Source organism: Sus scrofa, chromosome 14, assembly GCF_000003025.6.
Source record: "Sus scrofa isolate TJ Tabasco breed Duroc chromosome 14, Sscrofa11.1, whole genome shotgun sequence".
NCBI classification, from domain to species: domain Eukaryota; kingdom Metazoa; phylum Chordata; class Mammalia; order Artiodactyla; family Suidae; genus Sus; species Sus scrofa.
In genome coordinates this window covers 101,149,017-101,162,862 of record NC_010456.5, presented here as the reverse complement: position 1 = coordinate 101,162,862, position 13,846 = coordinate 101,149,017, and the positions used below count along the sequence as shown (strand labels likewise).

Below are 13,846 nucleotides of genomic sequence, written 5' to 3'. Positions count from 1 at the left end.
TAGAAGAAGGGAAGTGAATAGCTAGTGGGAGCAAGAGCTCGAAATAGCTGAACTTAAAAATATTTAAATCAAAATTAGAGGGCAAAGGTGGAAGATTCACAGGCTCCGGACTTTTGAGGCTCTTCCTTTTTCTCAACCTGTTCTCTTCTGAGTCCTCTCTTCTGTTACTTCTCTGGGAACATTATGTTTAACCTGGTGGTAAGGAGGCGAGTGGGAGTTCTGGGCTCCGAATGTCACATATTAACTGGGGGTGGCCAGTGGGAGGTTTCATGGTAAAAAAGAATTGCTCTTTTTTTTTTTTTTTTTTTTTTTTTTTTTTTTTGTCTTTTTGCCATTTCTTGGGCCGCTCCCACGGCATATGGAGGTTCCAAGGCTAGGAGTTGAATCAGAGCTGTAGCTGCCAGCCTACGCCAGAGCCACAGCAACGCAGGATCCGAGCCGCATCTGCAACCTACACCACAGCTCACGGCAACGCCGGATCGTTAACCCACGGAGCAAGGGCAGGGATGGAATCCGCAACCTCATGGTTCCTAGTCAGATTCGTTAACTACTGTACCACGACGGGAACTCCACTTTTTTTTTGTTTTTTGTTTGTTTGTTTGTTTTGTTTTGAGAATTGCTCATTTGTGGCTTGAGTCTGAACTTAAACCTGGTTCAGAATCAGAATTTTATATGGGAGCTTTATCTGCAGCATAACTTCGTGTAGTAAAATTCAGGCAAATAATGACAAACTGTTTTATACAGAATGGGAATGTGGCTCTTGGGTTTGGTGGTCTGTTTGGTCCTTGGACCCCTGCATTCTGAGGCATCCAGAGGAAAGCCGGCACCTGTGGATCCTGAAATAAATATGAATGTGGTAAGTTTCTCAAAGTCACTGCTTTTAAAATGCATCTGTGATAAATGTTCATTATTTTCTGAAATCCAGTTATGTAGCTGCATGGAGCCACAAACTATGGAGCTATCCTCTTTATATCTCATTGTGTTTTTTGTGTTCTCTGAATCTTAGGTTCAGTTTAATAAAGTGTCAGGACTTCGGAAGAATGTTAATACTGAAAGCATTGAACAAGGACAAGAATTAACAGTGTCCATAGTTCAATAACAAAAATCAAAATATCTGACAACATTTTTTTAGTGCAAATAAGGAAAAATAATCCCTTGAGTAAGCGAACATTTCAGAGTTATTAATCTTAAGTAAATAGTTAAATTTGGAGATAGCTCATTTAAGCATAAAATATCAAGAAAGTGCAGATTACTAAAGAAAACAGCAGCTTTTAAACAGGTGATGCAGTGACACAATTGAAGATTCAGGCAGGTTTGGAGACATAAATTTATAGTCAGCCAAGAGAGTGTGATCTGATATCAGAGTCTTAAGATTAAGTTTTATTTCATGCCCCAAATCTTTTCTAAGTTTTTAAAATTAAAAGCATTTTTCTCTTTTTTTCCTATAAGAATGTTGAACTTAAATTCTTTCAGGTATTGATGGTAGAGAGAATAATAAGTGCTTATTAACTTTAAGTCCTCTGGATAATTGAGTTATCCCTATGCTACTGAGTTTATGATTAACAATTGCCCTGTAGATTGAGAGGCACAAACTACCATACATAAAATAAATAAGTTACCAGAAGTTCCTGTTGTGGCTCGGTGGTAACGAACCCAACTAGTATCCATGAGGATTTGGATTCAATCCCTGGCATCACTCGGTGGGTTAAGAATCTGGCATTGCCGGCCCTAAAAAAGAAAAATAAATAAACTACAAGGATGGATTGTACAACACAGGGAATATAGCCAATATTTTATAAGATCTATATTTGGAATTAACCTTTAAAAATTGAAACTTATGTAATATTATACATCAGCCTCAGTAAAACCAAAAGAAAACAACTGCCACATGAGTCTTTCCATATGGAAAGATCATAATTCCTTTTTCTTCCTCCCCGTTTTACTGAGATATAACAATACATATTGTATTAGTTTAAGGTATACAAAATACTGATTTGCTATATGTATTTATTGTGAAATGATCACCACAATCATTTTATCTTTTCTTGTTCAACTCTTCGCTGACATTCTCCTGCAGTTTTATGGGTCCATTGATTAGCACTTGTATTAATAGAGTAATACTAACAGTATTAACAGATTAATACTTTTTATGCTTCATTTCCTAGGATGGGGCCTCTTAAAACAGTAGATTACAATATTAGCTGGCATATTTAGAAAAGAAAGAAATAGGGAGTTCCCGTCATGGTGCAGTGGTTAACGAATCTGACTAGGAACCATGAGGTTGCGGGTTCGGTCCCTGCCCTTGCTCCGTGGGTTAAGGATCTGGCGTTGCCATGAGCTGTGGTGTAGGTTGCAGATGCGGCTCGGATCCCACATTGCTGTGGCTGTGGTGTAGGCCAGCGGCTACAGCTCCAATTTGACTCCTAGCCTGGGAACCTCCATATGCCGCGGGAGCGGCCCAAAGAAATAGCAAAAAGACCAAAAAAAAAAAAAAAAAAAAAGAAAAGAAAGAAAGAAACATTTGTGCCTGGGAACCAGGGTGGAAACAGAGGTCCAAAGGTATAGTAAACTAAGACACACATGGTGTAGAATGTACTACAACAGTGAGAGCAGGATTAAACTAAACATCTGTGAGTAGAACACATGAGTAGAACAAGTGGAGGATTTACTCTTGTGTTGGGATGTTGCACTAGATTGCGCAGCCTAAGATTTCAATAACAGTTGATTTCCTCAGTAAAACCTGGAGAGTGTCATTGACCCTTTGCCTTCTCCTTTGCTCCGCAGAGTGAAATTATCTCTCACTGGGGATATCCTAGTGAGGAGCACTTTGTCGTGACAGCAGATGGATATATTCTGTGCCTTAACCGAATTCCTCATGGGAGGAAGAACCACTCTGACAAAGGTATGGGTGTTTTCTGTGGTGAGATAAGAAAGCTCTGAAAATTTAACTGCATTTCTGGAATTTGGCTGGTATTTATGTCAGAAACCAAGTTCAAATTTTACTTGAGAACATTGAAATTGGATTATTTTTATTTTTATTTTTATTTTTATTTTTTTTGTCTTTTTTGTCTGTTGTTGTTGTTGCTATTTCTTGGGCCGCTCCCGCGGCATATGGAGGTTCCCAGGCTAGGGGTTGAATCGGAGCTGTAGCCACCGGCCTACGCCAGAGCCACAGCAACGCGGGATCCGAGCCGCGTCTGCAACCTACACCGCAGCTCACGGCAACGCCGGATCGTTAACCCACGGAGCAAGGGCAGGGATCGAACCCGCAACCTCATGGTTCCTAGTCGGATTCGTTAACCACTGCGCCACGACGGGAACTCCGAAATTGGATTATTTTTAGACCAAAGTACCAAAGGTGTTCCATTTATGCAAACTATGTAAAAAACACTTCTTTTAAAGAAGCAAGGATAGGGAGTTCCCACTGTGGCTCAGCGGTTAATGAACCCAGCAGGCATCCATGAGGATGCATGTTTAATTCCCTGGCCTGGGCCTCGCTCAATGAGTTGGGGATTCAGCATTGCCATGAGCTGTGGTGTAGGACACAGACGTGGCTGGGGTCCCGTGTTGCTATGGCTCTGGTGTAGGCCAGTGGCTGCAGCTCCAATTCAGCCCCTAGCCTGGAAACCTCCATATGCTGCGGTACAGCCCTAAAAATAAAGCGGGAGGGATTGGGAGCTTGGCGTCAACAGATGCAAACTATTGCTCCTGGAATGGATTTATAATGCGAGCCTGCTGTGTAGCACTGAGAACTATGTCTAGATACTTAGAACGTAGCACGACAATGGGAGAAAAAATTATGTGTACATGTATGTGTGACTGGGTCCCCATGCTGTACAGTGGAAAAAAAACTGTGTTGGGGGAAATAACAATAAAAAATAAATTAAAAAAAAAAAGACAAAAAGACCAAAAAAAAGAAGTAAGGATAGGAGTCGTCTAATTTCATAATTTGCTTAAAGATTCAAAGGTCAGGTTTGTTTGAGCAGATGCTAAAATCTCTGGTTTCTTTCTTCTTTTTTTTTCTTTCTCTTTTTAGGGCCACCCTCTCTTCCCTAACCATGTTTTCTTTTTTCTTTTGTCTTTTTGCCTTTTCTAGGGCCACTTCCTGCGGCATATGGAGGTTCCCAGGCTAGGGGTCAAATCGGAGCTGTAGCTGCCAGCCTATACCATAGCCACAACAACACCGGATCCAGACCGCATCTGCAACCTACACCACAGCCCACAGCAGCAGTGAATCCTTAACCTACTAATCGAGGCCAGGGATTAAACCTACATCCTCACAGATACTAGTCAGGTTCATTTCTGCTGAACCATGATGAGAATGCCAAATCTCCAGTTTCTTTCTTATAAGGAAGGATTTTATTTAATAAAATGTTTTGAGCATTAAGTAGATAGCTTTTTCTATTTGAAAATGACTTAATTTTTTCGAATAGGTAATGTGTATATTCACAGAGTTCAAAAATCAAAGAGGATTAAAAGATGGCAGTGAAATACCTCCCTCCCATCTCATTCTCAGCTCCCAGTTTTTTATGTGTCCTTCCAAAATCTCTTTATTTTGAATTTATCTCTTAAAAAAATCTCTTCAGAAACAAATACAAACATAGATGATTATTTTTCCCTGCTTCCCTTTTTAATCTAAAATGTGGCATATAATGCACATTCATTTGCTCCTTGAATTTTTTACTTAATATTTTGTAGATTTTTCCATACAATATGGAGAGTACTTCATCATTCATCTCTAGTGCTACGTGGTATTCCACTGTGGAACTGTGTCATGATTTATTTAACAAGTGTCCTATTAATGGACATTTGGACTCTTTTTGGTCTTCTGTTAACAAATATTAACAGTATGTGTACAAGTCTATTTATGTGATTTTGATTATTTTAAAATTGCTTGTTCTGGCAATAACTCTCATTAGGAATATATGAAAGATAGCTTCGGCTTAAAAAGTATACATATTTTTCTCTTTTTCATAATTTGAGCAAAACTTTGGTTTCCTATGCAGATTGAGACATTTCTAGATAGCCTACTGGAAATTGTTAAACAGATATCGGAATAAGGATCTGATCTTTAGTCCAGTCATCTCTCCAGATATAGCTTATTTTATTTTTTGGCTGTACCTGCAGCACCTAGAAGTTCCCAGGTCAGGGACTGAACCCATGTCGCAGTTGTGACCTGCAGCACAAACTGTGGCAACATCTGATCCTTGACCTGCTGTGTCACAAAGGAACATCCTATATATTTTTTAATGTTTTCTGTTTTTAGAAACTTTATTTGGGAAACTTAGGTGAGATTATGCTAGTTGGATAACTGTCTCTTCTTCAGTTAAATTTTTATGTGACTAGAAGGGCCTTCTTTGCCTTGATTCCTTCACAGATTATTCAAAGCAAACTTAAAAGCCCTCTGTGTTAATGTGGGCTTTGTATCATTACCTGTTTCTCTTTTAATATAATCTGATTTATCTCTGTTTTTCTCCTAAATTCTAGCTATAATGGGGCTTTTGGTAAGGCTTAAGTGGTCCAGACAGCCAGTGCTCTTTGTGAAATTTACTTTCTAACTCTTGAGAGTTTTATGATACAAAGTGAGTAGTGAATTACAGTGAGGACTTCTATTTTTAATTCTGCTCAAGACACACAAAACATTTTATTTCGAAGTGAACATATGATCTTGATTTCAATTCCTTTTTTTTTGTTTTTTGTTTTTGTCTTTTTGCTATTTCTTTGGGCCACTTCTGCGGCATATGGAGGTTCCCAGGCTAGGGGTTGAATCAGAGCTGTAGCCACCGGCCTACGCCAGAGCCACAGCAACTCGTGATCCGAGCCGCATCTGCGACCTACACCACAGCTCACAGCAATGCCAGATCCTTAACCCACTGAGCAAGAGCAGGGACCGAACCCGCAACCTCATGGTTCCTAGTCGGATTCGTTAACCACTGTGCCACGATGGGAACTCCCAATTCCTTTTTTAAAAAAAGGAACTGTGTGCTGACTTCAGATCCCATATAAAAAAAAAATTATTAATAGTGCTTATCTTAAAAGTGGTTAGTTGACTATTATAATTAATTATGTGAGCCATTGTTAAAAGATGCAGGGGCCCTTGGTAAGAACATGCTTAGAGAATGTGCCTCTTCTTCTTTTTCCATATCCACCTCCAGGCTTCTGGCTCCTACAGCAGTTAAAGCCAGTAGTGCCACATGTCCTCCGTTGTGTATCTTGACCATTGCAGGTGAAGGTGCTGTGGCCTGGAAAGTGAGCAGCCTTCTTGATTTGCCCTCAGGTGGTAGAAGGAAGTCAGGAGACCTCAATGCATCTGCCCCATAAGTACTTCTGTGCTTTCACCTCTGCAGGCCTTGGATCCTTCATCTATAAAAACAGTCAATTGGCTGGGATGATCTCAGAGTTCCCCTTTAATTGCTTAATAGCATTAAGTCCCCATCTTCTTCCTCTGTTTTGCAGAGGCCTCCTGTAGAGAATCAAGGATATGTATGTACCACCTGCTGTGAGTGAGGCCAGTTTTAGAGGAAATCTGTGGCAAATAACTCTTATCTAAAGGAATTTGTGAAAACTGCAGAGGTGTTTCTCTGATGGTTTGCATTTCCGTGGTCCAAGGCAGAGCCTGGAGCTGAGGCTGTCTCTGCACTGTCCTTCATTCCTGTTCAGGAGCAGTGTTGTCAGTGGTGCTACTTTGGCTTATTGAAGCCAGACAAACGAAAAGAGTACACACAATCCTTCACACCCAACGTGGAACCCAGCTCATCCTTGCCACTTCCCCTCCTGACTTCCTCCTCTATTAATGACACCCTCCTCCTCCTAATGACCTGGACCAGATCTGCGCAGTCTCTCTTGACTCCCAACCTCAAGGAGCTGTCAGGTCCTCTCTAGTATCCCCATGGTCTATGACTTCAGTTCAGCCCTTTCTTCCCTTTGCCAGGCCACCACCCTACTTTATGCTCTGGTGACCATTTACCTGGTCATCTGAAATAAACTCAGAAGCTGAGAGAAAGGATTTTCAAAACAGGAATAAGAAAGTTCAGTCTGCTTATCTTTTAAGAAATTAATGCTTGTAAAATTTGCATAAGAAGATAATGCCAGATATCTGTACTATTTATAAGTCACTGCAAGATACATTAAAACTTTATTCATTTATCAAGGATGAGAAGAAACTATTCCTCTTGCCCTTTTTAGTGTCATTTTTCTCAGTTTTGTGTTCTACTGTGGTGCTGCAACCTCACCCCTGGGTTCAGAGATGCTAACAAAGGCATTCTTGTCTCTGAATAGTTGCTACATTGGAGTTTCTGTGAGGGAACTAGGCTGGGGACCTGCTATTCTGCCATCTCTATTATTTCTTTATCGGCACCACATTCCTTGTGGAACTCTAGTTTAAAGCTGCGTGCTAAGCATCCTTTTGTCCTGTCACAGGGGTCTCCTCTGATTGTACGTAGAGCCTCGCTTGAGTGTCACTGGAGGTTTTTTAATGATGGCAAGGCTAGGCCACATGGCTCCTCCACCCATGCCAATTGCTTTCCTTTCTGCCAGCCTCCCTCTTCTTGTCCGGCTCATGAAGTTTTGCAGGATTAAGCTTCTTAGAGCCCAGGTGTAATTCTATGATATTGCCACTCAGTGGTCTTCATGAGCCTAATCAATGAAGATAACACTCTTCCTCGCTGTTTTGTTCTAGCTGTTGTCTGTCCTGTTTACCCTCACTTTATACAGCAGTGGACCTTCGAAGTTCACCATGGATATGTGCAGAGAACTTCATGATTCCCCAAACTAGTGATTACAGTTAGAAGCCGTGAGGTCTGTGGTATCTTTTGTAGAATTGGATAGAATACCGTATTCTCCTCATATCCCTTTCACAAGCATGAGGAGTGCTTGAGAACCATGGTTGCCAGCTACCCGTACCCACCATTTAAGAAACATTTATTATTTCCCAACTGTCCAGGTTTAAATTGGTGCCATAGCCAAATCAGGAGTGGTATAACTGATGTTGTATCTGTTATGTTAATACATATCAAAGAACTACTCTTTGACATACTCAAATCCAAGTGAGTTATTTCCCTTTTGTTAAATTCTCCCTGGGCCTCAGCTGGTCACATGCCCCTCTGGAATGGTGCTCACTCTGGCCACCGTCTTTTTTTGGGGGGCTTTTCTGGGGCGGCTCCTGTGGCATATGGAGGTTCTCAGGCTAGGGGTGGAATCGGAGCTGTAGCCACCCACCTACGCCAGAGCCACAGCAACACAGGATCCGAGCCGCATCTGTGACCTACACCACAGCTCACAGCAACGCTGGGTCCTTAACCCACTGAGCAAGGGCAGGGACCGAACCCACAACCTCATGGTTCCTAGTCGGATTCGTTAACCACTGCACCACAGCGGGAACTCCTCTGGCCACCATCTTCATTGCTATACATTCTAAAAACAATCCTTTCCATCCTTCCAGCTTAACTGCCAACTTCCCCGTTCGCTTGTGCAGGAAGGAGATGCACTTCCTCAGAACTCCCAAATGCCTCGTCGCCTCGAGGTGCTTTTCTTACTCTGCGTTGGGGTTGACTTTGTGTACTCCTCTCTCCCCACCCTCCCTCTCTGCAGCCACTCTGATGGCAGAAGCTGCATCTTTGCCTGCTTTGTATTTCTCACAGCAACCAGCAGCAACATGCCTTCTGAGTGGCTGGCCTAAGTAAGAGTTATATGGGGCAGTCTTCAAAATTGGGATTCTAAAGTGGATGAAGGCAATGGATCCTCTCTCTGGTAAGAAAAAAAGAGAGAGAGGGAGGGGGTTGGGAAGGAGAGAGGAGGGGAGGAAGGGAGGGAGGAAGAAAGGAAGGGAGGAAGGAAGGGAGGGAGGGAGGGCACCTGGGCACACAAATATTTTATATTCAGCTGCCGAGAGCTTATGGACCCAGTAAAGAATCCCCTGATATAGATAATCATTTGCCTGTCTGGTCAGACCTCTACTAATTAGGCAGCTTGAAATGTGTATTTAGAAAACTCTTGGCAACGTATGGAGTAGATATATGTTTCTAAATGTTAACAAACTTATCTATCGAGTGTTGAGCTACCCCTCATTTGCACTAACTCCACAAGAGAATTGAAGTTCAGAATCTGTTGCTTAGGGAAGTGGTTATGTTTTTCATCTGCTCAGCCTGATTTCAGAAAGTCATGGGGTGGTAGCACTAGAAGCATCTGAGTCCTGCCAGGGCCAGGGATTTAGAGAGTTTGCTTTTTTCTTTTCTTTCTTTTTTTTTTTTTTCTTTTTAGGGCTGCACCTACAGCATATGGAAATTCCTAGGCTTGGGGCCGAATCAGAGCTGCAGCTGCTGGCTTACACCACACCCACAGCAACTCGGGATCTGAGCCACTTCTTTGACCTGTTCCACAGTTCATGGCAACACTGGGTCTTCAACCCACTGAGCGAGGCCAGGGATCGAACCCACATCCTCATGGATGCTTATCTGGTTTGTTACCACAATGGGAACTCCTGGAGAGCTTGCATTTTTAGCATAACTCCCCAGTGTATTCCAAGGTAAAATCCCTGGGTTTGGGAACCCATGTTCTAGAACAACACTCTCATTTTACTGGACCAGACAGTGAGACTCAAAGAGGGAAAGGGATTTACTTGAGGTCAAAGGATAGTGGCCCAGTCAGTCTGCCATCAGATTCACTGTTCTTTGCACTGGAGTATTCGATCTTACGTAATAAGTATTGAGCAAGCTATTAATTCTGTGATAGTAAGAATATTTATTTATTTGTCTAAAATAGGGAAATAAATAAAGGCCTTGCCTAAAATACATAAAGTACCAATGATCACTTACTTCTTGCCAAACCGGGAAATAAACTGTAAAATAAAGCAATTAGCAAATGAAGCACCGGTATTGGAATACTTATGTCTGAAGAGCATTGTGTGTTTGATGGTCCAATAAGTAAAGTGCATTTTAGGCTGTTAAGTAATTGCCTTCTTGCAGAAACAGGCTATTTGAACTTTGCCTTAGGAAAGAATCATCAGGGGTTGCCCAATGAACTTTTTGTGAGTCATATTTGAAAATCTACCACGTGGCTTGTGAGCTAGGTCTTTGGGGGAAAAGTCACTGGCCTGTGGTTTTAAAAAAACATTTTTTTTTTGATTGTATATTTTAGGATTCTGACCAATTTCTGGTTTTTCTCCTCTTCCCTTTTATGTGGTTCCTAGGGAAACCATTTCCTAAATGCAGAGGCCTTGATCAGCTTGGATATAATTCCTCGCCTCCCGAAGGCCCTGGACAGATGGGCTATTAAGCAGTGCCGGGCTTGCTTGGACCTTGATGGCACTCTGGGTAGGGAGCTGTGTTCAGACCCTCTGCCTAATGAGTACCACAAGGCAGTGTCCGCTTCACAGCACAATTTGTCTCCTAACTGCAGGTGAGGGCTGGAGCAAAGCGTCAGAGTGGAAAGGAAGAGAGCACTCTGCTCAGCACCCCTCCTTCCTCCAGGGCTCCTTCTCCTCCTGCTTGAGGGCTCTTCCCTGGTCTCTGTCCTCAGCCTCAAGGTTGCTTCAGGGAGGATTTCCCCAGCTGCCCACACTCAGACAGGCTCCTGGGTGCATATTCTCATAGCTCTCTATGCATTTACTTCATAGCAGTTAAGACAGTAAATAATAAGTTATTATGCTGGTGGTGAGGTCTGTAACCTTGGTTTTCCGCAGTGGGCCTTGAGCTTTCTTCCTGCCCAAGGCTTCAGTCTACCCGCTCCTATAGTCCCGGGACCTCCTGGGGATTGGGTTGGCCAAAGCTCTGCATGTTCCTTGTTCAAGAGCACTTTGAGGCTGGACACCCAGTGGTTAAATGGGAGCACGCTCACAGCATTGGCCTTGGGTTTAAGTCCTGGCTCTGCTACTTTAACTAGCTGCATGACCTCGACAGTGTACTTGAGCTCACTAAGTTTTAATTTCTTCATCTACTAAATGAGAAGAATAATACTTGCCACTTCATAGGTGGTTGTAAAAGTTAGATGAAATAAGGCTTGTAAAGTGTGGAAAGTGCTTGATTTTGATAACCTCAAGTGTACCAGCTTCCATTGCTTAAGTTTCTGGGGATAAATACTTAGGAGATAAGCCTCTCCTTATTTCTTCTTCATGTGCATGTAAGGTGGCTGAGGCTTCCCACTAATGTGACTTGTTTATGGTGTTTGGGGCTGGTTTTTGAGACCAATTCTTCAAACTAGACATAGACTACAAAAATTCACTCAATCGCCCCCTGCTTTGGATAAATGAAAGTCTATACTCAATAATTCTTGAGTAGGGGGCCCTAGAACTGCCTCCAGGGGTCTGTTGGATGCAGACCCAGGATCTCCACATTCGATGGGCCCGCCCAGCACTGCAGAGGACTGGACACACTCACCTTTCGATGGATCCACCTTGAACATGGCTATAGATGGGCTCTATCGCAAGAGGCAAGGGAACGTCTCAAAAATGATTTCCAGGCTCTGTCCCTGGAGTTCCCGGCTCCTTAAATCAGGACTAGGGCCAGAATTTTTTTTTTTTTTTTTTTTGTCTTTTTGCTATTTCTTTGGGCCGCTTCCGCGGCATATGGAGGTTCCCAGGCTAGGGGTCTAATCGGAGCCACCGGCCTACACCAGAGCCACAGCAACTCAGGATCTGAGCCACGTCTGCAACCTACACCACAGCTCACGGCAACGCCAGATCGTTAACCCACTGAGCAAGTGCAGGGACCGAACCCGCAACCTCATGGTTCCTAGTTGGATTTGTTAACCACTGCACCACGACGGGAACTCCTTTTTTTTTTTTTTTTTTTTTTTTTTTTTTTTTGGTCTTTATAGGGCCACACCTGCGGTATATGGAAGTTCTCAGGCTAGGGGTAGAATCGGAGCTACATCTGCCGGTCTATACTGCAGCCACAGCAACACTAGATCCAAGCCATGTCTGCGACCTATACCACAGCTCATGGCAACGCTGTATCCCCCACCCATTGAGAGAGGCCAGGGATAGAACCTGCAACCTCATGGATTCTAGTCTAATTTGTTATTGCTGAGCCACAACGGGAACTCCTGAGAAATGTGTAATTTTTTTAAGTGACCCTAGATGATTATGATATAGAGCCACTTTTGGGAAATAGTGCTTGGCTTGCTTTGAAGTGACTGGGTACAAACAGGGTATTTCTCAGCACTCTTCCTCTCCCCTGCCTCTTTATTTTTGAATGAAGTTTTCTTTAGAGTTGTGATTGCAAGCAAGGACTTTGGAATGAGGCTGACTTGGGTTCTAGTTCTGGCTCACTGCTAGGTGAGTGTTCTAGGGCAGGTCACTTAACCTCTCTTCAGACACCAGTCACCTCATCTTTAACATGGGGGTGGATCTTAATAGCTCTCTGGCAACAGTGTAGTCCATGTAAAACACAACGCAGGATCAGTAGCTGTATGACAAATACTAGTAATAATGACAAATCGATCAGATGCTAGAATGCTCACTAGGGTTTATCTTAAGTAGTTGACACAGTTTCAGGAAGCTACTGGGGCCCTGGCACTTTGGGTGATCTACAGCCTGTCTTTCAGATACTTGAACCAGCTCTTGGACTTAGGGTTGTCCAGTCCCGTGGATGGTTGCAGGGAGGCCTAAAGTGAGGGGTGATCCTGACTTTGATTACTTAGCATGGGGTGGCAAGGATGCACGTGCACCCTAAGCCAGGTCCTTGTTTCCAATTTGTCTAGAAATGACTTCTGCAGAAAGACAGGGGGGCCCTTATGCCATTTACAGGCTGTCGTCTTCTTGTTTTTTTGTCTTTTTAGGCTCTACCTGCATCATATGGAGGTTCCCAGGCTAGGGGTCCAATCTGAGCTATAGCCACCAGCCTGCACCAAAGCCATAGCAATCCTAAAGGGTTTCATGTCTAGTGAGAACCAAAGTCTGTTTCATGCCAACGCCCTCATCCTTGTGATCGCCTCTTCCTCCTTCTGGTTCTTGGTTGGACCTCCCCTGATTTCGCAGTTTTTGAGTGTCATGGAGACCCCTCCAGTCACTCCCCTGGCGGAAAGGCCCAGTGCCTTGGGAAGCAGGAGGAACTTCCTCATACATCGGTCTTCTTCCTCTTGTGAGGCCGGCGGCTCAGCAGATTGATTTTTGGAGCCTGAGTAATGGCCTCCTGCGTTTCACCCACGTTGGTCCCATCAGGCTGCAGCGCCCGGGCGGGCCATCACTGGGCCGCGTCTCTGCCAGCTCTGTGCTAACTGCTTAGGTGACTGTGATGGTGGGACCAACATGGGTGAAGGTCAGTGTATGGTGCGAATATAGGAGCTTTGAGAAACCCTTCCATGGAATGTAGAGGAAGGGGTCTGGGGGTGTTTTAAGCCTTGTGCAGGAGTGAATGGCAGGTATGGGCTGAAGTAGGGGTGTTCCTAGATGTATCAGAAGCCCCTCAGCTACCATAATTGGCACACGTGCATGGTGGGCACATGCCTGAGTTGGCTGCTTGCACTTTTCTGAGCTTCCCGCTCACCCCCTGGGAAAGAGTCAGGGGCTCCTCATTGCCACTGAGAACCCAGGAGTTAATTACTGGTGGGGCTTAAAGAGTTCCCTGGTTTATCTTCAAGTTGCCAACTCCTGCATTTCTCCTTTGAAGCTTCTGAGGAGTCAGGGAGGGATGTGCAGAGAGATTTCAGGGGAATTTGAAATACTACCCATTGAGAAAAGGTAGGGAGCTGACTCCCAGCCCCCCATGAACTGGCACCTTCCTCCCCTTCGAGCCTCAGTCCTGGCCTGGCCGCCCCACTCCATCCTGCTCTCCTCTCTTTTCTTCCACACCTGTCAAAGCCCATCCTCCCTTCTCAGAACTCCGCCCTGTGAAGTTAGCTTCACGGTTTC

The 13,846-nt window shown here is 43.8% G+C and overlaps 1 protein-coding gene across 4 annotated transcripts in view; it reads left to right on the top strand.

Annotated features, from left to right (window-relative positions):
- The window catches only part of LIPA (lipase A, lysosomal acid type), a 123,368-nt gene that overhangs the window by 91,877 nt on the left and 17,645 nt on the right, over positions 1-13,846 (top strand). For 2 of the 4 annotated variants that reach the window (XM_021071782.1, XM_005671253.3), the window contains exons 2-3: positions 745-856; positions 2,785-2,902. In XM_021071782.1, the coding sequence (XP_020927441.1) occupies positions 746-856; positions 2,785-2,902 (229 nt within the window). In that variant the 5' untranslated portion in view covers position 745. 4 annotated transcript variants of the gene reach the window in all.